This window comes from Micromonas pusilla (assembly GCF_000151265.4).
Source record: "Micromonas pusilla CCMP1545 genomic scaffold MICPUCscaffold_9, whole genome shotgun sequence".
Lineage (NCBI taxonomy): Eukaryota > Viridiplantae > Chlorophyta > Mamiellophyceae > Mamiellales > Mamiellaceae > Micromonas > Micromonas pusilla.
The window spans coordinates 474,352-498,068 of NW_003315890.1; the positions used below are offsets into that span (position 1 = coordinate 474,352).

At 66.2% G+C, this 23,717-nt stretch overlaps 12 protein-coding genes across 12 annotated transcripts in view; 4 read left to right on the forward strand and 8 right to left on the reverse strand.

The window, feature by feature from the left end:
- MICPUCDRAFT_48081 (uncharacterized protein) overlaps positions 1-754 on the reverse strand; it is a gene marked incomplete at both ends in the record, with an annotated part of 4,612 nt that extends 3,858 nt beyond the window's left edge. Inside the window, one exon of the mRNA XM_003061155.1 lies at positions 15-754. Coding sequence (XP_003061201.1) covers positions 15-754 — 740 coding nt within the window. The remainder of the gene's footprint in view (positions 1-14) is intronic.
- Positions 755-1,081: 327 nt separating this feature from the next.
- MICPUCDRAFT_60704 (uncharacterized protein) lies at positions 1,082-3,875 on the forward strand (the record flags this gene model as incomplete). Its single annotated transcript, XM_003060898.1, has 2 exons — positions 1,082-2,560; positions 2,893-3,875. 2 exons carry the CDS (start codon positions 1,082-1,084, stop codon positions 3,721-3,723), a joined length of 2,310 nt encoding a protein of 769 aa, XP_003060944.1. The 3' UTR covers positions 3,724-3,875.
- A 44-nt stretch (positions 3,876-3,919) lies between these two features.
- On the reverse strand, positions 3,920-5,300 carry MICPUCDRAFT_19844 (uncharacterized protein; the record flags this gene model as incomplete). Its single annotated transcript, XM_003061156.1, has 2 exons — positions 3,920-4,636; positions 4,773-5,300. The coding sequence occupies 2 exons, from the start codon at positions 5,298-5,300 to the stop codon at positions 3,920-3,922; spliced, it is 1,245 nt and encodes a 414-aa protein (XP_003061202.1).
- A 408-nt stretch (positions 5,301-5,708) lies between these two features.
- Positions 5,709-6,368, forward strand: MICPUCDRAFT_60706 (uncharacterized protein; the record flags this gene model as incomplete). Its single annotated transcript, XM_003060899.1, has 2 exons — positions 5,709-5,744; positions 6,033-6,368. 2 exons carry the CDS (start codon positions 5,709-5,711, stop codon positions 6,366-6,368), a joined length of 372 nt encoding a protein of 123 aa, XP_003060945.1.
- Positions 6,369-6,470: 102 nt separating this feature from the next.
- MICPUCDRAFT_60707 (uncharacterized protein) lies at positions 6,471-7,622 on the reverse strand (the record flags this gene model as incomplete). Its single annotated transcript, XM_003061157.1, has 1 exon — positions 6,471-7,622. The coding sequence occupies one exon, from the start codon at positions 7,620-7,622 to the stop codon at positions 6,471-6,473; it is 1,152 nt and encodes a 383-aa protein (XP_003061203.1).
- Positions 7,623-7,693: 71 nt separating this feature from the next.
- MICPUCDRAFT_28298 (uncharacterized protein) lies at positions 7,694-10,038 on the reverse strand. Its single transcript, XM_003061158.1, has 2 exons — positions 9,951-10,038; positions 7,694-9,790 (listed from the first exon to the last, which is right to left on the reverse strand). The coding sequence occupies exons 1-2, from the start codon at positions 9,987-9,989 to the stop codon at positions 7,790-7,792; spliced, it is 2,040 nt and encodes a 679-aa protein (XP_003061204.1). The 5' UTR covers positions 9,990-10,038; the 3' UTR covers positions 7,694-7,789.
- Positions 10,039-10,235: 197 nt separating this feature from the next.
- On the reverse strand, positions 10,236-11,459 carry MICPUCDRAFT_60709 (uncharacterized protein; the record flags this gene model as incomplete). Its single annotated transcript, XM_003061159.1, has 1 exon — positions 10,236-11,459. One exon carries the CDS (start codon positions 11,457-11,459, stop codon positions 10,236-10,238), a length of 1,224 nt encoding a protein of 407 aa, XP_003061205.1.
- Positions 11,460-12,181: 722 nt separating this feature from the next.
- On the reverse strand, positions 12,182-13,603 carry MICPUCDRAFT_19531 (uncharacterized protein; the record flags this gene model as incomplete). Its single annotated transcript, XM_003061160.1, has 1 exon — positions 12,182-13,603. A coding segment is annotated over one exon (1,422 nt), but the record flags the coding sequence as incomplete, so codon positions are not given.
- A 2,042-nt stretch (positions 13,604-15,645) lies between these two features.
- On the reverse strand, positions 15,646-15,911 carry MICPUCDRAFT_63382 (uncharacterized protein; the record flags this gene model as incomplete). The annotated part of the gene is made up of 1 exon (XM_003061161.1): positions 15,646-15,911. The coding sequence occupies one exon, from the start codon at positions 15,909-15,911 to the stop codon at positions 15,741-15,743; it is 171 nt and encodes a 56-aa protein (XP_003061207.1). The 3' UTR covers positions 15,646-15,740.
- Positions 15,912-15,927: 16 nt separating this feature from the next.
- On the reverse strand, positions 15,928-18,579 carry MICPUCDRAFT_45761 (uncharacterized protein; the record flags this gene model as incomplete). Its single annotated transcript, XM_003061162.1, has 1 exon — positions 15,928-18,579. The coding sequence occupies one exon, from the start codon at positions 18,577-18,579 to the stop codon at positions 15,928-15,930; it is 2,652 nt and encodes an 883-aa protein (XP_003061208.1).
- A 127-nt stretch (positions 18,580-18,706) lies between these two features.
- MICPUCDRAFT_60712 (uncharacterized protein) lies at positions 18,707-19,591 on the forward strand (the record flags this gene model as incomplete). The annotated part of the gene is made up of 1 exon (XM_003060900.1): positions 18,707-19,591. The coding sequence occupies one exon, from the start codon at positions 18,707-18,709 to the stop codon at positions 19,589-19,591; it is 885 nt and encodes a 294-aa protein (XP_003060946.1).
- Positions 19,592-19,782: 191 nt separating this feature from the next.
- Positions 19,783-23,313, forward strand: MICPUCDRAFT_197 (uncharacterized protein; the record flags this gene model as incomplete). The annotated part of the gene is made up of 2 exons (XM_003060901.1): positions 19,783-20,027; positions 20,226-23,313. Coding segments are annotated over 2 exons (3,333 nt in total), but the record flags the coding sequence as incomplete, so codon positions are not given.
- Positions 23,314-23,717: the final 404 nt, after the last annotated feature.

Genomic DNA, 23,717 nt, shown 5'->3' on the forward strand with positions numbered 1-23,717 from the left:
GCGGCGCGCGGTACACGCTGATCGTGTACGTCGTCGTCGTCACCCCGTCCGGGGCGGTGACGAGTATCGCGACGACGTTCGCCCCCGCGTCGCTGTAGATTGGTAAACTCGCGACGACGCCGACGCCGCTCGCCGACGCGACGCCGTTCACCTGGATCGTCGCCCCGGAGTCGTGCGACGTCGGCGTCAACGTCACCGAGCTCTCCGCGAACGCCGTGTTGACGTCGTACGACGTCGTCAGGACGCTGTACGACGGCCCGGGCGTCAGCGTTCCGTGCGAAAACGTCAACGACGTCAGCGTCGCGTGCGTGGACAACGACAGGCGCGTGACGGACAGGACGTACGACCGCGTCGTGCCGTCGGACGACCGCGTCAGCGTCAGCGTGATGTCGTTTCGTCCGACGCTCACGGGCTGCATCGCGGTCGTGTCCAGGAGTTTCCGCCGCGACATCAGTCGGCGTCGGCCGCTCGCGCCGACGGCGACGACGCCGACGGAGACGGTCGTATCGGAGGGCGTCTCCAGCGCGTAATCCAGCGCCACCTGAAACACCGTGTTCTCCACCGACGCGGCGTACGATAACACGTCCGGGTCGAACGCGCTCGGCGTGAGCGGCGCGGAGACGGAGCTGACGCTCAGCGCCGTGAGCCGCGGCGTCGCGTCCACGGCGGACGGGAAGAGCGACAACAACGTCAGCGCGACGAGCGGGAGGATTCCGATGTCTCCGCGGCCGCGGCCTCCCGCTCGCGTCGCCATCGCGCGGCGGCGCCGCATCGCGGCCCGACGCGCGGGCTCCGCGGCCGCGGCGTCGATATCGGGTGTTCGCCGATGCGAGAACCCGCGTATCTGAACCCTCGCGAGAGGCGTGCGACGCGCGCGACGCGCTCGCGAGGGTGGCTCTCGGAGGGGTACTCGGCGAGCGTTTACGTTCGTCGCCGCGCGCGCGGCCTCGCTTCGCAAGTCGCAACGTCTCACGGAACCGACGCGCGCTATGCGCGCTTTTTTTGCGGCGGCGAGCGAGAGGAACGCAATCTCCCGGCCGCCGCCCTTCCCAATCACACCGCGCCGCACATCGTCCGCACGATGGCTCGCGGCGGTAAACCCAGCAGCACGCGCCCGTCGTCCGCGGGCGCGAAGAAGAAGCGCCAGGGCGGGCACGAGGAGTGGATGGACGACGAGGTGGACGCGCATCATCGCGGCCGCGACAAGATTTCGCTCGATCCCGACGACGACGATGAGGACAGCGAGGACGACTTCGACGACGCCGCGGACGCGGTCATGGACCTCGACGACGACAGCGACGACGAGGAAGACAGCGACGACAGCGACGACGACGACGACGACGAGGATGAGGAGGAGAAGGACGACGAAGACGCCGCCGCCGACGACGGCGACGCGTACGATTCGCAGGAGGACGAGGAGGACGCGGCGCTCATCCGCGCGATGAAGGCGCAGCAGAAAAAGCTCAACGCCTCCGGGGTCACGCGCGCGAAGAAGGACGACGACGAGTCCGAGTCCGAGTCCGAGTCCGAGAGCGACGGCCCGGGCATCAGGGGGAAGAAGAAGTCCGACTTCTACGGCGACGACCGCGAGGTGGACCACGAGGGGCTCGAGGACGAGGAGGACCGCGAAGAGGAAGAGAAGGAAGCGCGGCGGATGCAGCGATCGCTCGCCGAGGGGATGGACGCAGCGGACTACGGTTTATCCGAGTCCGAGTCCGAGTCCGAGTCCGCGTCCGAGGAGAAGACGCTGGGCGCGAAAGCGAAGAAGCTCGCGTCGTCCGGGAAGAAGACCAAGACGGGCGAGGCCGCCGCGAAGGATGACAAGAAGAGGGCGAAGAGGGCGAAGAAAAAGCCGAAGAGCGACGGGAAAGACGCCGACGCCGCCGCCGCCGTGATCGAAGCCCTGGGCGAGGACGACGCCCACGGCGCTGGCGCGGCCGCGACAGACGCGGTGACGGCGGACGCGCCGGAGATCATGGCCCTGCAGAGAGAGCTCGCGAAGAACTTGGAAGAGGTCAAGAACGTCGTCGAGCCGGCGCTCCAGGTGGCGAAAAAAGGCGGCTACGCCACGGAGCTCGGGATATCGTACTTGGAAACGAAGCACATGCTCATGCTGTCGTACTGCGTCAACATCGTGATGTACCTCTTGTTGAAGTCGGAAGGGGTCGCCGTGAAGGACCACCCCGTCGTCGTGAGGCTCGTGGAGATTCGAACGTACTTGGAAAAGCTGCGACCGATCGATCGGAAGCTCAAGTACCAGATCGAGAAGCTTCTGAAGCTCGCGAGCGAACAGAACGAGAGGGAAGAGCTCGGCGACGGCGACGGCGGCGGCGGCGGCGACGCCGGCGAGGACCCGCTCGCGTTCAGGCCCAACCCGGACGCGCTCGTGAGCAAAGTTGAGGAGGACGCCGCGGACGGCGACGGCGACGGCGGCGTGTACCGCCCGCCGAAGATGCTCCCGACGTCCATGGAGGACTTCGAAGAGGGCGGGAAGAGCAACAAGGAGAAGAGGAAGGAGAAGGAAGCGCGGCGACGCGCGAGTCGAAGCGCGCTCATCAAGGTACGCGAGGGTTTCGTGGTTTCTTTCAGCCGGTCGGGTTGCGTTTTTTTTCGCGTCGTCGTCGTCGTTCGTCGCATCAATCTATCGAAGCGGCGGTGGCCTCTCTGTGGTCAATCGTCGTCATTCTTGGTGCTAGAGCAAACGTACTAAATCTTGGGCAGGGTACCGCTCAAATGCCATGAGCGGAGTTTTCCCAATCAAGCGTTGGACATCTCGTTCTCCGCCGCCTCGCCTCGCTTTTTCCTTTTTCCCCCTCGAGTCTCGACCGACGCGCTGAATCTCTCTCCCTCCCTCGCGTCTCTCTCTCTCTCTCTCTCCACCACCCACCACAGGAACTCGCGCAAGAGCTCGGGGAAGCCCCCGAAGAGCTCGGCGGCGGCGAGGGCGACATGTCCAGCGCCTTCGCGAAGCGCGAGTTTGCGCGAATGGAAGCCCGCGCGAAGATTGAAGAGGACCTCTTCACGCGCGTGCCGTTGTCCAAGACTGAACGGCGTCGACAAAAAGCGACGACGAGGTCCGTCAACTCGCTGTCCCAGGTTGGCGACTTCGGCGACGACGTCGCGGACCTCGTCGAGGTCGCGGAGCAGGCGGACGGACGCAAACGACAGCGGCTCGTGGACGCCGTGTCCATGGGCGCGCCGGCGATTCAAAAGCGGCCGAAGCCAGTCGGCGGCGACGCTCTGGAGCCGACGAGAGACACCCTCGGCGACCGCAGGAGCAAGTACGAGAAGGGCGTCAACCGGAAGATCGCCGAGCGCGAGGCGGCGAAGAACGAGGGCATGTACGAGGACGACACCCCGAAGCAGCACGTCGAGGACGACGACGCGTACGTCGACGCCGCGGCGACGAGGGACGCGAAGCGGCGGGCGAAGGAGGACAAGTACCGCCGCCGAGCCGGGATCATCGCCGTGCCGGAGCGAGAGATGGAGGACGACGACGCGAAGAGGGACGTCGGGAAGAAGATCATGGCGAACCGTGGGCTCACGCCGCACCGGAACAAGGACCACAAGAACCCGCGGAAGCGTCTGCGCGACAAGTTCGCCAAGGCGGTGGTTCGGAGGAAGGGGCAAGTGCGGAGCATGCGCGACGACGGCGGCGCGTACGGAGGGGAACAAACGGGGATCAAAACCTCCGTCACCAAGTCGCGGAAGTTTGGAAAGTGAGGAAGGAGGACGCAGTACGCGCACGCGTACAGTACACGTACGCGCGCGAATGTTTCTTAGACGCGGCGACGACGACGGCGACGACGACGGCGACGACGTGCGCGATTTATACGTTGTCGTGTCACATCGACGAACCTATAGACCAACAAGAAGCCTCGCCTCGCCTCGTCGAGGGCGGTCGCTCTCGCGCTCGCGCTCACGCGACGATCTTCTGTGACTTCACCAGGAGGGTGTCCACCACCTTGTCCATGTTCGCGATCGTGTCCAACGTCGCGCGGTACATCGTCACCGGCGTCCCGTCGTCGTACACGATGAGGCACCCCGCGCCTTGGTCCAAGATGCCCTCGAACTTCCCGTCCAAAATCATCTGCGACAGCTTCGACTCCACGACGCTCAGCGGCAGTTCGATCAGACTCGCGACGTGCGCGATCTCAACCTGCGAGAACGGCTCGATCACGCGCATCAGGTTCTGCTCCATCAACGAGTCCTGCAGCGCGCCGAGGTGCGCGGCGATGATCGGATCTTCGCTCAGCTGCGCCTGGTACGTCGCCAACACGCGCTGCATGTCTTTCAAGGACCGGTCCTTGTACGCCTGCGCCACGGCTTTCATCGCGTCCAACGCCTCGCCTTGGTGCTTTAACCCACCCTTGGACGAGATCAACGCGTTCACGTCGTCCGCGGCGCCGCACATGACTTTGCACATGAGCATGTACTTCAGCGCGTTCACGGCTTTCGCGTCGTCGTCCAGGTTGTTCAGCTGCTCGAACGCCTCGAAAAAATACGAGAAGGCGGTTTTGTAGTCTTTTTCCTCCGCGTGTAAGATGCCAGACTGGGAGTCGATCATGCACTGCACCGAGGGGGGGACGTAGATCGCGTTCGAGTTCGTCCTCGCCGCGGTGAGCGCGGCTTTAGCCTACGGTCGGTCAGGAGAAGGAGAGGGTCAGGAGAGGTGCGACGGTGCGATCGAGGGGAACGAGGAGCCGAGCGGGTTTGGGTTCTTCGCGGGGTTCGTTAAATCGAACGAACGATCCATCGGCGCTCTCGCGCACCTTCGGCATGTTCCTCAGCGCGTAGTGGATCCTACTCTCGAGCAAGTGGATGTCCACGAGCAGGAGCTTGTCGTCTAACTTCTTCACCTCGAACGCGAGCGCGCCGATCAGCTTCAGCGCGTCTTGGAACGCCTTCTTCTCCAAGTAGAGCGTGCTCAGGCGCAACTCCACGCGATGCCTCAGGAACGTCCGCTTCTCTTCCTTCGCCCACGCGACTTGCTCTTTGCACAGCTCCACCTGGAGGTCGTCGGACCCCGGGACGGTCGCGAAGACATCGATGACGTTGCGCACGATCTTCGCCGTCTTCGCCTTCGGGACGACCGCGAAGAGCGGGCGGAGCTCCGTGAGCAGAAGTTTCAGCGCGGGCGCGTCCTGGAGCTTCGCGAGGAGCTTCGAGAGCGCGTCGATGCCCTGCTCCTTGACCTTGACGCTCTCCGTGTCCGCGCCGTTCGGGGAGAACACGACCGCGCGGTAGGCTTTGACCGCCTCCGCGGGGTTCGTTCCCGCGAGCTCGACCGCGGCGGCCATCTGCGTCTTGAGCGCCTCCGCGTTCGAAGCGCCCGGGGTGGCCATCTTCAAACGAATCCGCTCTTCTTCCCCGCGCCCGCTCAGATCTGGCGAGATGATCCCTTCCCGTCCGCCTCACGCTTCGGCGCGATCGATCGATCGCTCCGTCGCCGCGGATCTCGCGATGCGTCCCTCGCGCGCGTCCGCCGAGCTCGTCCTCGTCCCTCGCGGCGACGACGGCGCGACCCGCTTGTGACCGCGCGAGGAGGCGTCGCGTCGTTTTCGACCGGGAAGCGGAAGCCGACCAACGACGACTCATGCCGCCCGGGCGCGGTCGGTCATTTTCCAGCCAGGGGAACAAGATTCGCGTCGCGCGCGCGCGGTCAGAACTGCACGCGCTCGGTCACGCCGCCCACGCGCGCTTCAAGGATGTCCGAAGAGACCCCACCAGACGTCCCCGCCGAGGTGCGCGCGCGAAATCGCGCGCGTCGTCGTCGTCGCGTCGTCGTCAACGCCCGAGCGTCGAAAAACGACAACATCCGAATCCCAAATCGAACAACGATCTTCGCCTTCGCGACGCCCCGCGCGTTCGCGACGACGCGCTCGCCGCGCGCGCTCTCTCCCGGCGCATCGTCGCGGCGTCGAGCCTCGCGGCATGATTCAAAAGCGTCTCAGCGTCTCGCGCGCGCCGCGACGTCCTCGAGCTGACCTCCGCGTCCCGTCGCCGTCCCCGTCCACCGCTCGCGTCGTCAGGAGGCGCCTCCCGCCGAGGAGGCCGCGCCCGCGGAAGAGGCCGCGCCCGCGGAAGAGGCCGCGCCCGCGGAGGAGGCCGCGCCCGCGGAGGAGGAGCCCCCCGCGGAGGAGGAGGCCCCCGCGGCGGAGGAAGCCCCCGCGGCGGCGGAGCCCGCGGCGCCCGTCGCCGCCGCGGCGGTTCCCGCGAGGAAAGGACCGCCGGTGCGTCAGTACCTCGACGAGACCGTCGTGCCGGTGTTGAGGCAAGGGTTGCGAGAGCTCGTGAAGGCGCGCCCGGCGGATCCTTTCGAGTTCTTGGGCGATTACATCAAGAAAGCGAACCCGAACAGGAAGTAAACGGCGACCGGGGCGTCGGAAGCGAGTTGGGAGGGACGGCGGAGAGACGCGAAGCGCCGCCGACAGCCTGGTTGTAAAGTACGTCTACACATCCGCGCTACGCTAGTCGCCTCGGGCGTTCGTCCCTTCCTTCAGCGTCTGCCGGTCCGGCAACCCCTCCTCGTCCCGCATCAGCTGATTAAAGTGACTTCGCTCGCCGGACTTGAACGCCGGGTACTTCCGCGGCCGCGCGTCGTTCACCACCGCGGCGCCGAAGTCTCCCGCGTCCACGACCGCGTCGTAGTTGGGCATGTGGAAGAAGATCAACGACAGGCGGTCGAGCGCTAATGTTTCGCGTCGCGCGACGACGCGGTGCCGCGTCGATTTCCACGCGTCGTTCGTCCAGAACCGCATGACGTCGCCGAGGTTGACGAGCAAACCGCCGGCGACGCTCGGGACGTCGATCCACTCGTCAACCTCGGCACCGGTGTCGGACCCGGACGCGTCGCCGCCGTCGCCGCGACGGTCCGGAAGCACCTGTAACCCCCCCGCCTCGCCCGTTTCGAACGCGAGGATCGTCAGCGTCGTCGGGTCCGTGTGCGGCTTCACGCGCTCGACGATCGTCTCATCAGGGCCCTCGTCCGCGTCCGCGTCCGCGCGCGCGTCGAGGTCGAGGTCGAGGGGAGGATATCGCAACGCGACGAGGTTCGTGACGTGTTTGTCGATCCTCGTCTCGAAGTGATGCGCGTCCGCGCCCAGCGCCAGCGCGAACATTCGCATCAGCCGCGACGCGAGGGTCTCCATCGCGCGGTAGTACTCCTCCCACGCCTCGCGAAACCCGCTCGGGGACTCCGGCCAGCGATTCTGTTCGCCAAAGTACAACGCCGCGTCCGGCGACGCGGAGGCGTCGTAGTACGGATCCGAGACAGCATCCACGCCGTCGACGCGCGAGCAGCTGTACTTCTCGTGCATGTTGGTCGGCCTGACCGCGTTGTCGCACCCGCCGACGGGGATGTACCCTTTCTTCAGGCTCGCGATCTTCATCTTCTCCTCGAGCGGGCGCGCGAAGAACCCGCGCGCGGCGGCCATCGCGTCGCGCGCGCGCGCGTCGGACACGCCGTGGTTTATCACGACGAAGAAACCGACGCGCTCGCACGCCTCCTTGACGCGACGCACGACGTCGTCCGACGCGGTCGCGTCGGCGCCCTCGAACGCGGAGACGTCGATCGTCGGCACCGCAAACGCCGCCGGCGGCGGACGCCCGCGGCCGGCCATCCCGCGCGGGCGGACGGGACGGGACCGCGCGAGGCGCGAGTGACGCGATGTCGACGTCGTCGCGTTCTTTTGATGAAGAGAGCTCTGCTCTTCTCGTTCTCCTCTTACAAACAAAACTAACCTTACGCGTAACCTCGTCGTCGCGGTCGGGTCGTTCGCCGCCTCGTCTACCGGCGGTCCGTCTTCCCGATCCCTCTCTTCCCGCTGAACAGATGCTTCGGCATCTTCGTGATGATCTGGCGGTCCGCCTCGCCAATCTTCGCGCGCTTGTTCGCCTTCCTCTGCGCCTTGTCTGCCAGCTTTTGCGCGCGCATCCTCTCGTCGTCGTTCCGCAACCCGCTCCCCGGCGACTTGTCCGCGCGCGCCGTCCGCCGCGCGACGGAGACGCTGCGCGACTTGCTGCTGTGCGCGCGCTTCTTCTCGCCTTCCCCATCTTCCGCGTCCATGTCCTCCGCGTCGTCCATCGCCGCCGTCGACCGCTCGCGCTTTCTTCCGACGCGGGACGCGCTCCGCTCTCGCGCGCGTTTCACCGCGAGGCTGGCGTCGATGCCCATCTCGCCGAGCGATTGCTTCATCCGCGTCGTCGTCGCGCGCCTTTCCGGGTCCGCGGTCCTCGGCATGTTGGCCGCGTTGTTGCCCGCGGACTTTTTCCTTCGGTGCTCCGCGATCATCGTCGCCTTCTTGCTTCTAAGTCGCTTCAGGAGCTCCTTGTCGTCCTCGTCCATGTCGCTCTCCGCCTCCATCTCCTCCTCCGCCTTCTCCCGCTCCCACGCCGCCTCGAGCTCTTCCTCCTCGCGCTCGAGCTCCGCGAGCTTCTCTTCGATCTCCGGGTCGATGAAGTCGCTGACGTTCTTCCCGTTGTAAATCTCCGGAACGATGTCGTATTTCCAGTCGTCGTCGTCCAGAAGGTAGTTTTTACGAAGATCCGCGCTGTACACCCCAGCGCCGCCGTTCTCCTCCTGGAGCATCTTCTCGGTGATCATCGGCGGCAACTCGCCCGACGCCTTCTTCGCGCGGTTGATCGCGACGCTGTGCGGTATCACCGCCGGGCGCGACCTCGAGTCGCGCGGCTTCGGCATCGCGACGTGCAGACGGTTGAGAACCTCCCCGGCTCTGCGCGACGCGAGCTTCTGCTCCACTCGCGCGGCGAGGAGCTTATCGCAGCACACGCGCTTCACGTCCATGACGCCCTCTTCGCTCAGCGTGGACATGCACGGGAGCTCTTCGTCGTCGCCGAGCTGCAACGCCGCGGGGCCTCGCGTCGCCGCGCGCATGCCTTCGACGAGCGCCGCGTCTTCCGGTTTCAAATCCTCCAACCGACGTTGATCCACCTTGTTGATCGCGATCACCAGCGGCTTGTTCGAGAAGAGCGGCTTGATCGAGTGGAACAGGTCCGCCTGCTGCTTGATCGTGAACCCGCACTGCTCGCTCGCGTCGACGATGTATAACACCACCGCGCGTAAGTGCGCCATCGCGGTGATCGACTGCATCTCGATCGTGTTCCGCTCCTCCAGCGGTCGGTCGAGAATACCCGGCGTGTCCAGCACCTGCCACCGCAAGTACTTGTAGTCCGTGTGCCCGACGTAGATGGACTTGGTCGTGAACGCGTACGGCTGCACTTCCACGTCCGCGCGCGTGACTTTGTTCATGAACGAGCTCTTCCCGACGTTCGGATAGCCGCACACCAAGATCGTCCGCGTGTTCGGGTCTATCGACGGCAGGCGCGACATGTGCTGCCTCACCTGCTCCAAGTACGCCAACGACGCCGCGTGCTTCTTCATGATCGTGCACATGCGCCCGAGCGCGGCGCGTTTGAGCTGCTTACACCGGTACAGAGAGTCGCCGTACTTGAGGAGTTTGACGTAGTCTTTCGCGATCTTGTCGATGATGTTCTTCGCCGTGTTCAACTGCCCGAGCGCGAGCTTGTAGTGGTCCTTGTCGTACAGGACGTTGAGGAGGTCGCTGTAGAAGGGGTGGATGTCGTCCACGCGCGGGAAGTCTTCCAAGATGCGCGTCAGCTTTTCGTTCCACGACGTCTGCGTGAATTTCACTTTTCGCATGTAGAAGGCGCGGATCCGCGTTATCGCGTACCCGCGGTGGACGACCGTGGGGGTTTGCCTCTGCGTGCGCGATAAAACGACGTCGATGAAGTCTTTCGCGGTCGGGACCTGAGGAGGGTGCGGCGGAGGGAAGCGGAGGTCAGCGAACGAAACGGACGGTTGGCGGAAACGCCGCCGCCGCCGAAAGACGGCCGCAAATTTCGCGGGCGGCGCGCGAGGCGAGGCGACGCGACGCGACGCGCGCGCGGCGAGTCGCGCGGGGACGCACGTGTGTTATCTTCTTGAAGTTGTACTGCATGGCCGCCATGGTCGCGTCGTTCGCGGCGACTCGCGCGGCGTGTCCGTGCGCGGGCGCGACGCCGACAGTGACCCGAGCGCGGCCCGCCCACTCTCGTTAAGGAGCGCGAGCGGGCGCCTTTCGTTCGCAGAGTGCGGTGTCTGGTCGACCGACCAAACACGCCGAAAAATGTGCCAGCCGCGCCGCGATCGACGCCTACGCTTCGCTCAACGGTACACCTCCTCAGACTAGTCTAAATAAACACGTATTTCCTATCTAATAAAACGAGCACACGCTCACGACGAGGACGCTCGACACGAGGACGACCAACGACGCCGCGTTGCATCGAATCGCCTCGCGCGGCGCGCCGTCCCACTCCCGCAAAAAAACGCTCCACAGCTGCGCGGTAAACACGGTGCTCGACATCACCACCGGCCACGCGAACACGGCGCCGGCGTCGCCCATCAACACCGCGGCGATGCCGTACGTGTGGATGTGGAACGGCATCCCCACCGCCATCGCGACGCACAGCGCGCTCGACTTCGCCGTCGTCTTTCGGTCGGCGCTCGCGAAGAGCCCCCACGCGTCGTTAGAGGTGAGCTCCGCGCAGCTGTACGCGAGGTGCCCGAACGCGTTCCCTAAGAAGCACAAGAGCCATATGGGCATCGCGGCGGCGACTTTAGAGACCCCCGCGTCCCTGGCGACGTCGACCAGACCGCCGCCGAAGACGAACGCGAACTGAAGCATGCTGGATAGCACGCCGCCGAGAAGGCACCACGCGATGTCCGCCGCGAAGATCCTCCGTCGCGTCGCCGCCGCGTCGGCCGTCGTCGTCGCCGCGCCCGACGTTACCTGCATCTCGCCGCCGGCGTGGACGCCAACTTCGGAGATGGAGATGCCGTCGTTCGCCGCTCCCGCGGGCGCGGGCGCGGCCGCCGCCGCGGCGTCTTCGACGCTAAGAATCTTCGCCTTCGCCTCCGCCTCCGCCTCGGCCTCGGCGGCGGCGCCGGCGTCGCGTATCAATCCCGCTTTCGCCCCGAGCGCGAAGCCGACGATGCCTAACGACGCGCCGACGCTCGTCCCGACCGCCTGCGCGGTCGTCAGGTTCTCCGCTTCCACGATCGCGGGCAGCGCCGTGCCTAACGCGATGATGACCGCCATGCAGATGCTCGTGCCCAACGCGATCCCGCATCGCTTCACCGCCTGCCCGAACCCGACGCCGCCGAAGCCCCACAGGAGCGAACTCGCGCATATCGCCCACAGCTCGCTGCTCTCCGCGTTGCCGTATATCGTCCCGAGCGTCTCCGCGCCGACGACGGCGACGACGAACGCGGTGTTGATGAACGGCAACATCGCGTTGAAGAGGAACCAGATGTTCTCCCACTTCCAGACCTCGCCGGCGTGAAGACAGCGCGGCGCCTGGGACTTCGTCGGGACGTTCCAGCTCCCGTTCGCGAGGCCGCTCGCGATCGCCGCGACGACGCCCGCGGCGGCGCTCATCGCGCGGAGGGAAGAAGCTTCGACGACGACACCGCGAAGCGAGGTGCGTCTCTCGTTGTGATGCGAAACGAGATGGCGGCTCCGAGACGCGCAGCGCGGTGTCAGGGTGAGTTTCACCTTCGTTCAATCTCCTACGACTCCTAGTAGCCCTAGTGTAATATAGCCTAGTTGTAGTGTATGCTTCCCCACTCTCAGGAATAACTTCACTCCTTCATACCCTTGATCCCCCGCCTCGCGAGCTCCGCGAGGAGTTGCCGCGTGCTCAGCTCCGCGGGCGTCGCCGCCGATTTGCTCGACTGCCTCCCGCCGCCGCCGTTGAGTTTCCCCGCCGCCGCGGCTTTCTTCTTCGCCGCCCCTCCTCCTCCGTTGTCGCACACCCTCGTCCACTTCCCGCGCGCGTCTCTCTTCAACTTGGATCGCTTCCCTTTCCCGCTCCCGTGCCCTCCGTGCGACGACGACGACGACGACGACTTCAACGCGGCGCCGGCGGTAAACTGCGACGGCGCGTCGAATGACACGGATGAAAAAATCCCATCCTCGTCGTCGTCCTCGCCGAACCCCGCCTCCTCGAGCTTCTCCTCCTCTCTCTGCACCGCCGCGATCGTCGCGTTCAGCCGCTTGCCGAGCCTAGAGTTGAACACGCTCAACCCGGCGCTCGGGCCATCCTTCCCCAGCCTCGCGACGTCGACGTCGCCGCCGCGCAAGTGTTCGTCGATCGCCGCAGCGCACATCTGCCGCATCGCCTGCGCGAGGTCGCGCTCCGGGAACACCTCGGGGCACCGCAACGAAAACCAGAGGTATAAATCGTACGCCGCGTGCGACTGCTCGTGCACGTCGAGTTCCGCGAGCGTCGCGGGCGCGCGCATGGGCGGCGAGTCGATGATCCGAACGGACACGCGACCGCGTTTGACGAACGCCTCGGCGAAAGTCACGAGGGCCCTCGCGCTCGGGGACGACGGATCCGCCACGCTCACGGGCGCGACCGCGAACATCCAGTGGTCTTCCAAGGACAGCGGCAAGTGCGCGACGAGCTTCGCGGCGTCGGTCATCTGCTCCGCGGCGTTCATGAAATAATGCGGCGACGTCTTCGCGTCGCTCGTGAACGCGGACAGCGCGGCGACCAAGCCGGCGTCCGGCTTCGCCTCGCAATACAACGCGATCTGATCCAGCGTCGGCGCGATGGAGCAGCGCGTCAAGTCCACGACGGGCGCCGCCAGCGCGGCTTTCATCAACGGCAGCGTGTCCGCGCTCATCGTCGTCGCGCCGCCTTCGGTGCTGCCCTTGCCGTACCTGCCCGCCCTGCCCGCGATCTGCTTCACCTCCGGCGGCTCGAGGTTGCGTAAGAATTCGCCGTCGAATTTCCGCATCGACGCGAAGATCACGCGTCGGATGCTCAGGTTCAGACCCATCCCGATCGCGTCCGAGGCGATCAACACGTCGTACCCGCTCTCCTCGCGGTTGTTGAAGAGTTCCGCTTGCTTCGAGCGCGCCTCGGGCGGGAGCGAGCCGTAGATGATGCACGCGCGTTTCCCCGCTTCGCGTTCAACCTGATCCTTCAACTGATGCACGGCTTTGCGCGAAAACGCGACCAAGCAGTCCCCGGCTTCGACGTCCTTCAAGCTCTTCAACGGCGTCTCTATCACGTTCAGCTCTTGAAGCCGATCGTAACGGTTGATCGTGAGCGTGTCACCGAGCTCGGCGACGATTTTCTCCACGAGCGGCACCATCGCGGGGTCGCCGCAGACGTGCAGCTCCTTCACGGGTAACCCGATGAGCGCCCTCGTGAACGCGTACCCGCGGTGAGCATCGCCCATCAAGTGCCCTTCGTCGATGACGCCAATCTCGCGCATCTTGTGCACGTCCGCCATCTCGACCGTGCACGCGACGTGCCGCGCGTTCTGCGCCCTCGACTTCTCCTGCCCGGTCACGAGGTCGCACGGGAGGTTGTCTTTTTTGTTCAGACCCTCCGCGACTTCCCACGCGAGCAAACGCAACGGCGAGCAGTACACGCCGCTCTCCGCCTCCTTCAGCCTCTGCAGCGCGTTCCACGTCTTCCCGCTGTTCGTCGGACCGACGTGGAGGTGCACGTTGCGTTTGATCGTCCGCGCGGTGGGGTACCACCGCCCCGGGTTCGTCATGTCCATGACGAGTTCGATCAACTCTTCGGGCGATTTCGCGCCTCCGCCGTGCTCTCGTCGCACGGCGTCGTCCGTCTTGAATTTCAGCTCGTCGTGCTCCGCGCGCGCGACGACATCGAGTTCGTCGTCCAGGCCGTCGTCCAGTTCGTCGTCGTCGTCGTCGTCGTCGAGTTCGTCGTCGTCGAGTGCGTCGTCGTCGAGTGCGTCGTCGAGTGCGGCGTTCAACTTTTCAGAGAGCGTTTCAGAAAGCGACAACGACCAGAGCTTCTTCGCCAACGCCTTTTTCATTTTCCAACCCGCCGGTTTCCACACCTTGACCCGCCGCGGGAAACGTGGCTCGTTGGGCCGCGCACGCGCGTTGACGCGGCCTTTCGCATCCGACCGCCCCCGCGATTTTGACTTCAAGCCCAAACTGAACGCGCAGCTGTGCACTAAGCGCCGTTCGTACGCGTTGAATATAGAGGGAAACTCCACTTGCGATTGCCCAGAGTCCACGAAGTCCTCCAGGCGTCGCTTAATTTCAGTAAACGACGGCCGCTGGTACAGATCCTCCAACGATCGCGTCGGAGAGCCTATGCGCCTTGCCTCGTCGTTGTACGCGCGCACCGCATCCGTCGGGGTGTCGAACGTGCCCAAGTTTTTATGCGTAGTCGCGTCGACGCGGATGTGAATTTCGTACTTTCCCTCTGGCGTCGTAGTCAGCCCCTTCACGACTGCGACGCGCTTGCGACCGTACTTCTTCGCCGCGACCGCGTAGTTTTCCTCCTCGGAGGTATCCGGCGAAGGCAGGCTGAATCCGATCGCTTCTTCGTACGCCCGCATCAAGCCGTACTCGCCGGTGAAAGGTCCTAAAACGCACGGAACGCCCACCTCCGGTTTGAAGTTCAGAAGGAACTCCCCGTGCTCGTTCCGGGAGATGTCGTCCGCGACGCCCGCTGCTCTCAGCTTATCCATCGCTTTCGCGTTCACTCGATCCCACTTCGCCTTGGTCCCCACCCGTCGGTCGTTTAAATTTAATTTTAGCTCGCGCGAGTCCGGAGTCTCCGCGAGGAGCTCGTCGAACGCGTCCATCGCTTCCGTCGTCGTCGCGGTCTTCGCGGGCTTCCTTCCCTTCACGGACTGCGGCACCGTATCCTCGGGAACCTCCTGCAACGCCATGTCTAATTTCGCAGCCTCGACGTTGTACGCCTCGACAGCCTCCTCCAGCGTCGGGAACGTCCCGACGGTGCGCACCTTTTCCCCTGGCGGCTTGATCTGCGCGAACACCTTGCCGTTGTCGCGCCTCTTCATGTACTTGGGCATCTTCCGCGGCGCGGGCTCCCCGGGCTTCCCAGCCCTCGTCTCCGGCGGCGCCTCCCGAGACTCGACGCCGACTTTCGCAGCCTTGGCCTCGTGCGCGCGCTTCTTCGGCGGCTCCGGCGGCTCGATCGCGATCTCCGCGGGCATCCCCGCCGGCAACTGTTGCGACGCGATGCCTAGTTTTGCGGCCTCGACGTTGTACGCCTCCACCGCTTCCGCGATCGTCGGGAACGTTCCGACGTAACGCGCCTTCGCGTCCGGCGGCTTGATACTCACCTTCATCTTGCCGTTCCGCAGCAAGTACACGTATTTCAGCTGCTTCACCCACGCGACTTTCTCGCCGTCCGTGGCGAGCCCGCGCCGCGGCGACGACCACGGACCGATCGACGGCGGGTTCGGACGCATCGCGCGCGATTCCCACGACGCGCGACCGAGTCGCGCGCCGGAGCCGGAGCCGGAGCCGGACGCGGTCGCGGACGCGAGCAGCGTCAAGATGCGACGACGCATGACGTCCGCCTCGTGCCGTCGCCCGCCCGAACCGTTCTCCCCGCGGCCGTCTCCTCGCGGCCGCGTTCCGTGAAATGTCGGAGCCGCCGCCGTCGCGAGAATTAAGAGATCGCGATGAAATCTGAATTTGAGCCCAGTTTGATCGATCGAAATTTTTGAAAGGAATAATTTCACCCCAAAACTTTACTTTGCCGATGAAGTGCGGTCGGCGAGCGCGGGAGAGAGTCCGTCGTCACTCGCGTCGGTTGAACAGTCGTGTTCAAATCATCATCAAATCGTGTCGCCTAAGGTGTTCGTCCGTTCCCGACGCCGCGTCAGCGCCGTCGAGGGCTACTAGTTAGTTATCTTCTACGTCCTCCTCCGTCCCCTCCAGTCGTCGCTCGTCTCCAGTCGGCGACGACCGAGTCAAGTCATAAAAATCCTTCGCCGGCGCCGCCCGCCGCCGTCGTCTTCTCGTCACGTCGATGATTCGATCGAATCGAATCGAATCGATCGACCAGTCATTCATTCATTCGTCCCATCGATCACATCCCACACACCGCGCGGATCTTCTGCCCCGCCCACTGCGCCGTCTCCTGCAGCTGCGCGTCCTGGTGCGAGTCCGAGCACTCCGCGAGAAGCTGCTGCCAAAACGGATGCTGCTGAAACACCGCGCCCATGCCGTCGATCATGTCCGCCATGTCCCCCAACACGCCAATCATCGCCCTCGTGACCGCCTCGTCCCTGTCCTCGTCCTTGTACACCTCCTCCACGAACGCGACGACGAAGGACGCGTGCTGCACGAGCTGCTGGACTTTGCTCTTGTCGTTTTTGAACCCTTGGAGCAAACCGGCGTACGCCTCGAAGATGCCGCTTCTGAGCATGTTGTTGTAGTCGATCATCTCTTCGTCCGTCTTCGGCGTCGAGATGGACAGCTGCGTCGCGGACTGAAGCATCGGGACGACGTACGGGAGGTACTTCTCGAACCCGACGCCGACGGCGAGCGCGATGTCGCCAAAGCACGACAGAATCGGCGGCTTCACGCTCCGGTGCAGCTGCGTGCTCTGCAAATCCTGCAACAACTGCGTCACGATGCCGTCGCAATACGGCAGCATCTTCTCCTCGAGCGCGCGGCATAAATCCCCGACGACGCCGACGGTGACGTTACACACCTCGTACTCCTCGTGGTTCTTCAACCCGACGTCGATGAACGGGTACAGCGCCGTCATGTACTTCTCGAACCCGGCGCCGCTGGCGTACGCCAACGCGCCGACGCACAACATCGCCTCCTCGTGCACCGTCGCGGACCGCGCGCCGATGACGCGCAGGAGGCACTGCATGATGTTGTCCGCGTACGTCAGCACGAGCTGCGTCGTCGCGGGGTCGCCGTCGGCGGACAGCTTCTGGACGATCGTCTGCAACGTCCCGCAGAGCAGCCCTTGAATCTCGCCGAGCTTCTCCGCCGCTTCGGCGGACACCCCGGGCTGCGCCATCTGATCGAGCGTCACCCCGAGCTTTTGCATCACCATCGGGATGAGCTGCTGCACGAGCGAGTACGTGTCGCGCGTCGACGCGCGGATGATCTCGTTCAGGCTCTCGTACGCCTCGATCCTGAGCGTTTGCTCCGCGTCCGCGCGCTCGCTCGCCGCGATGAGCGCCTGGACGATGCCTTGGAAATACGGCGCGAGCGCGGCGCGCATGGGGTCGTGGTCGTCCTCGCCGGCGCAGCACGCGAACAGCCGCTGCAACGCCCAGCAGCTCTTCCCCGCGACGTGCACGCGGTCTTGCAGCGACTCCACGATCGGCTTTAAGATTTGCTCCAGGTTCGCCGCGGACACCACCGGCGGGACGTTATCCGACACTTGTCCGACGTACTCAAAGACGCGGCCGACGGTCCACGCCGTCGTGTCCCTGACGTGAGCCATCTGGTCCTTCATCGCGTTCAAGAGAAACGGCAGCGCCTGCGACGCGACCGGCGCGAGCTTGTCCGGGTCCGGGCCCTCCAGGATGGACCCGAACGCGTACGTCGCCGCCTCTCTCAGGCGCCACTCCCCTTGCGAGATGTTCTGCTGGATGAACGGCATCACGTGATCCACGACGGCGTCTTGCACGCACGTCGCGACGAGGCGCAGGCACGTCCCGCCCGCCATGGCGACGTTCCACGCGTCGTCCCCGTCGTCCACCTGGTCCTCGTCCTGTTTCGTCAGCGTCTCCAGAAGCATCGGCACGAGCATCGGGAGCGCTTTTTCGATGAAGCGGTGGTACGCCACCGCCGCCGCCGCCTCCGCGGTGTTCGCGTCGTCAATCTCCTCCTGACGGTCAATCTCTTCCTCGCAGATCGCGGACCAGAACTCGATCGCCTGCAGCGCGACCGTCTCGTCGTCGCTCTTGGTCGCTTTGACGGATAAGTCAAAGATCGCGGTCATGTACGGCTGGAGGTGTTGGTAGTAATTCTCCGCGACGCCGACGAGCACCTCGTACGCGGCGACTCTGACTCTCACGTCGTCGCACACCGTCGCCTCGCACGTGACTTGCATGATGTAGTTCCTCTCGTTATCGTGTTCGAAGTTGTTCACCGCGAAATAAAGCGCGTTTCTGAGCGCGACGCACGCGGCGAGCCTGATCTCGACGTCCGGCTCTTCTTTTCGCATCCCTTGCACGATGGCGGTTAACATCGCGTTCACCTCCGCCTCCTCCAGGTGCTCCGCGTCGATCTCTTCGCACACGAACCCGAGCGCTTCGAGCGTCGCTTGCTTCAGACCCGGCGCGGTGCCGTTGCTGACGTTGTTCTGGAGGTTTTGCACGAGGTCCGGCCACTGCTTCGCCGGGATCTCCGCCCCCGCGATCTTCGCCACGACTTGCGCGCTCGTGTGCCGCACGGTTGGATCGCTCGACGACAGCGTGTTCCACACCGCGCCCTTGATCTGGTTCCTGATCGTCGGATCTTGCTGGAGCCACTTCTCGACGAGCTCCGCCTTCCTGTTCTCATCGCGCGCGTCCAGCGAGTTCTTCAGGAGCAAGCCCGCGAGCTGCCTGGTCGTCGGCGGCTTCTGCTCGTTCGCGATCTCGCCCGCGAGGGAGGTGAGGAAGCCCGGGAAGTTGCTCTCCTGCGCCGCCTTGAGCTGCGCTTCCGCGGCGACGCGCGCGTTCGCGTCGTGGCTCTGCGTCGCCTGGAGGATCGCGGTGATGTCCGCCATGGTAGCGCGTCACCGGCCGACCGGGGCGAGGCCGCGCGGGGATCCGATCGATCTTTCGCGCCGCGCGCGGGAAAGATTACTTAGAGGCTCTCCTCCTGTTTTCCGCGCGCGCCGTCCCCGCGGATGGATGCGCGTGAAGCGCGCGCGAACGGTCGCGGGTTTACGCGATCGCGCGCGGCGCGGAGTCGCTCGTGGTCCTTGCGAACGCGATGACGCGATCGGCCGACACGAGCGCGTGGCGAGTGGCGACGCGTTGTGGCGATCGCGAGCGCCCGCGCCGGCTCAAACTCGACGCCGCACAAGTTCCCCCGCGCGTGAGCTGGCGGCCCGCCGGCTGGTGGCGCGCGCTTCAAGTCTGTTCGCGCCCGACCGAGCCGAGTCGTTCGCTCCGAACCCGGCCGCGACAGCTGGGCAGAGATCCGGGCGCGCCGGCGGCATGCTGAGCTGCCTGCGCCCGGCGCTGAAGAAACGGAAGCGCGAGGACGACGGCGACGTCGCGGCGCCGCGCGCGAATGAAGCGGAACCGACGTCCGACGGCGGCGGCCGCGGCGGATGCGTCCCCGGGAGGCGGCCGCGAAAGCGCGTCGCCTTCGGCGATGCGTCCGCGATGCCGCTCGAGCGCACCGTCGGCGTCGCGGACGCGGACGTGGACCGCACGCCGATCGAGCTGCCGTACACGTGCGACGGGTGCGGGAACTACATCCTCACGACGCGCATGAGCTGCGGCGGGTGCGAGGATTTCGATCTCTGCGAGCCGTGCTTCCGCGCGTTCGAGCGCGGCGGCGTCGACGGCGACGCGAACGACGCGAAGAACGGCCGCGCGGCGGTCGAGGAGATTTCGAGGGCGGTGACACACGAGCATCCTCCGGGGTGCTTCACCGTCGAGGACGTCGTCCCGGTGGAGGGGGAGTCCGAGAAAGTCGACGACGGGGTTAACGGCGCGGAGGACGCGGGCGCGGTGGGGGATGGGGGCGACGTAGACGGCGACGGGGACGCGGCGACGGCGTCGTAGGTGTAGCTCTAGCTAGATTATGAACGTGTCCAGCGCGAACGAACTTTACCACGAAAGCGACGCGTCGACTCGCCATTCTCTGACGACGCCGCGCGATGTCGGGACGGGGTCGAGGTCGCGGCGGCGGCGACCGCGGCTTCGGCGGCGGCCGCGGCGGCGGCCGCCTGACCTCCGGGCAGCGCCCCGTGACCGAGGGCACGCGCATCAACATCGACCAGCAGCTCGCGCGGTTCAAGGCGTCGGACGAGGTCGAGATCGCGTTTCCGCCCGATCTGAACAACCACGACCGCGCGGTCGTGCACTCCGAGGCCAAGAAGCTCGGGCTGAAGTCGAAGTCGCACGGGAAAGGCGACGAGCGCCGCGTGCACGTCACGAAGCCGAAAGAGTTCAAGCCGGAGGACCACGAGGTGCGGGGCCGCGCGCGAACGCGAACGCGGTCGACGCCGCCCCGAGCGCGAAGACGATTGATTCGGCACCTCGCCGCCGAAACCTAATCACGATCGATCGTCGCCTCTGACGCGCCGCCGCCGCCCCCCACCCCCTCTCGATCGCAGGACATCCACGCGCTGAGCCTCCACCCCGCGTCCCTGACCGCGCTCGCGAGCCACTTCGCGGCGCACCCGCAGACGCGAAGAGAGCTCGAGATCGCCGCGAGCGGATCCCTGGACGCGGCGTGGGACGACGAAGACCGCGGCGCAGCGGGCGCGAGCGGCGGCCACGGCGGCAAACGCGCCAAGACCGCGCCGCCGCTGCTCATGCGCCCGCACGGCGCGGTGACGCCGGAGATGGCGACGGCGTGCGCGGCGGCGCTCGCGACGCGCGTCGCGACGGACCGCGATTTGGCGGAGATTCAGAGGAAGCGCGCGGCGTTGCCGGTGGACGCGTTCAAGGCTGAGATTTTGTCCGCGTGCGCGTCCCATCAAGTCGTGCTCATCGCCGGCGCGACGGGGTGCGGGAAGACGACGCAGGTGCCGCAGTATCTCATCGACGACGCGTGGCAGCGCGGCGTCGGCGCGGCGATCATGTGCACGCAGCCGAGACGCATATCCGCGATCACGGTGGCGGAACGCGTCGCCGCGGAGCGCGGGGAACAGATCGGGAAAGGGTCCGTGGGGTACCAAATCCGTCTGGAGAACAAGGCGTGCGCGGACACCGCGCTGTTGTTCTGCACGAACGGCGTGTTACTCCGACGGCTGACGTCGCCCGGGGCGGATAAGATGCTCGCTTCGCTGTCGCACATCGTCATCGACGAGCTGCACGAGCGCGATTTATTCGCGGACTTTCTCACGATCGTTTTGCGATCCGCGATGGCGCGGCACCCGCACCTTCGCCTGGTTTTAATGTCCGCGACGGTCAGGGAGAGCTTATTCAGCGAGTACTTCGGCGGGTGCCCGGTAATTCGCGTCCCCGGGTACACGCATCCGGTCGCGGACTACCACCTCGAGGACATCTTAGACCGCGTCGGGTACGGCGGCGCGAGCGGCGGCGGGCTGACGCGAACGGCCACCGCGGACCCGGACTCCCCCGAGGGCAAAGCGATGCAAGCCGCGGTGATGCACGCGTTTCTCGAAGGCAGCGACGACGCGTTCGACGCGCTCATGTGCACGATACGAGGCGTCGGCGGCGGCGGCGTCACCGTCGGCGAGACCGCGCTCGTGGGCGTCGCGCACGAGCAGACGGGCGCGACGGCGTTGATGGCGGCGGCGGGGAAAGGGAGGCACGTCGAAGTCGGGCAACTGCTCGGCTGCGGCGCGGACCCGACGCAGCGGTCGCGCGACGGAAGCAGCTCCGCGGACTGGGCGCGGCGGTTCGGACACGACGACATCGCGGCGACGCTGGACCAAGCGCAGGCGGAGCTCGAACGCCTCGCGCATTTTCAAGACTCCGCCATCGCGCTGTCGCGGTATCAGCTCGACGCGGACCCGGACGAGGTGGACTTACAGCTCGCGCAGGAGTTGATCCACTGGATCGTGCGGCGCAGAGCCGCGGACGTCGCCGCGGAGCAAGGCGGCGGCGGCCCCGATGGCGCGATCCTCGTCTTCCTCCCCGGGTGGTTCGAGATCTCGCAGCTGCGGGATAACCTCGCGGCGGATTCGCGGTTCGGACGAGACGTCCTCGTGCTCCCCCTGCACAGCATGGTGCCGCCCGCGGAGCAGAAGAAGGTGTTTCAGCGTCCGCCGCGTGGCGTGAAGAAGGTTGTCCTCGCGACGAACATCGCGGAGACGGCGGTGACGATCGACGACGTCGTCTTCGTGATTGACTCTGGGAGGTTGAAAGAGAAGAGCTACGACGCGCACACGGGCGTGAGCACGTTGCAGTCCGCGTGGATCTCCCGAGCGAGCGCGCAACAACGACGCGGCCGCGCCGGTCGCGTGCGACCGGGGGAGTGCTACAGGCTGTACTCCTCCGCGCGGCTCGCCGCGTTCGCGGACTTCCAGCTCCCGGAGATGCAGCGCTCGCCGCTGGAGGAGCTTTGTCTGCAAGTGCGAATGCTCGCGGAGGCGTCGAGCCTCGGCGGCGAGCTCGGCGGCGGCGCCGCCGCGGTCGGCGCCGGCGCCGGGTCCACCGCGAACTTTTTACTGCAAGCCGTGGAGCCGCCGATTCCGCAGGCAATCGCGCACGCGGTGACGCTTCTCCAGGACATCGGCGCGTTGAAAGAGGACGAGGGGCTGACGCGTTTGGGGCGCCACCTCGGAGAGATGCCCGTGCACCCGCGCGTGGGTAAGATGCTCCTGTACGCGACGTTATTGGGGGTGTTGGATCCCGTGCTCACCGTCGCGTGCGCGGCGGCGTATCGGTCGCCCTTCGTGATGGCGATGGACGGAAACAGAGAAGCCGGGAAACTCGCGCGGCAGGGGTTCTCGAACGAAGCCGGCGGCGCGTCGGACCACCTCGCGGTCTCGCGCGCGTTCGCGGGATGGGAGACGTCGCGCGCGAATGGCGGGAGCTCCGGGGAGAGAGCGTTCAACCAGCGCAATTCCTTGAGCGGCGCGACGTTGAACATGCTCAGAGGGATGCGATCTCAGCTGCTCACCGCGCTGAGCGGACGCGGGTTGATTCACGACTTGCGCGGCGCGAGCGCGAACGCGGGCGCGGGGTCGCTCGTCCGCGCGGTCCTCGCCGTGGGGATGTACCCGCTCGTCGGGCGCCTGCTCGTCCCCGGCGTCGGCGCGAACAACGCCGGCGGGGGGCGAACGCCGACGCTCGCGACGTTGCGAGGCGAAAAGGTGAAGATTCACCCGCACAGCGTCAACGCGAAGCTTCACGACGCCGCGCGCTCGAGCGGCGTCGCGGATAAAGGCCCGACGCTCGTGTGCTTCGACGACGTCACGCGAGGCGAAGCGCAGTTATACGTGCGAGAGTGCACGGCGGTCAGCGCGGCGTCGCTCGTGCTCGTCGCGAGCTCGCTCACCGTGGAGGCGTTGCCGCCGGCGCGGCTTCCGCCGCACGATCCGGAGGACGCGGCGGCGGCGGCGGAGGCGATGATGGAGAGAGACCTCGCGCAGGCGGCGCAGGACGCCGCGAACGAGGCCGTGCTCGTGTGCGACGACTGGCTCAAGTTCCGCGTTCCGCTTCCGGTGCTGTCCCAGCTCGCGTGTTTGAGGATACGCCTCGCGCGCGCGTTCGCGGCGAAAGTGCAGCGACCGGCGGATGCGCTCGCGCCGGATTTGGCCGAGGCGTTGAGAGCGACCGCGACGTTGCTCGCGCACGACGGCGGCGCCGCGGGCGCGGGAGACCTCGCCGGCGGCGCGATCGGCGCGGGAGGGTACGGCGGCGGAATCGGTGGGTTCGGAGGAAGGGAGGGCGACTGGCAGTGCCCGCGCGGGTGCGGCGTCGTGTTCGCGAGCAAGTCGAGTTGCTTCCGCTGCGGGATTGAAAAGGGCGCCGTCGTCCACCGCGGAGGGCGCGGCGGCGGCGGCGGCTGCGGCGGCGGTCGGTTCGGTGGGGGGAGAGGCGGCGGCGGCGGCGGAAGAGGCGGTGGGGGGAGAGGGTTTCCGGGGGGGAGCGGCGGCGGGCGGGGGCTCCCGCCGCCGAGAGTGCTCTCCGGCGGCGGCGGACGCGGCGGTCGCGGCCGGGGAGGACGATGATTTTTACGAGCGGGTTCGTTCGTCGGAGCGGTCTGGTG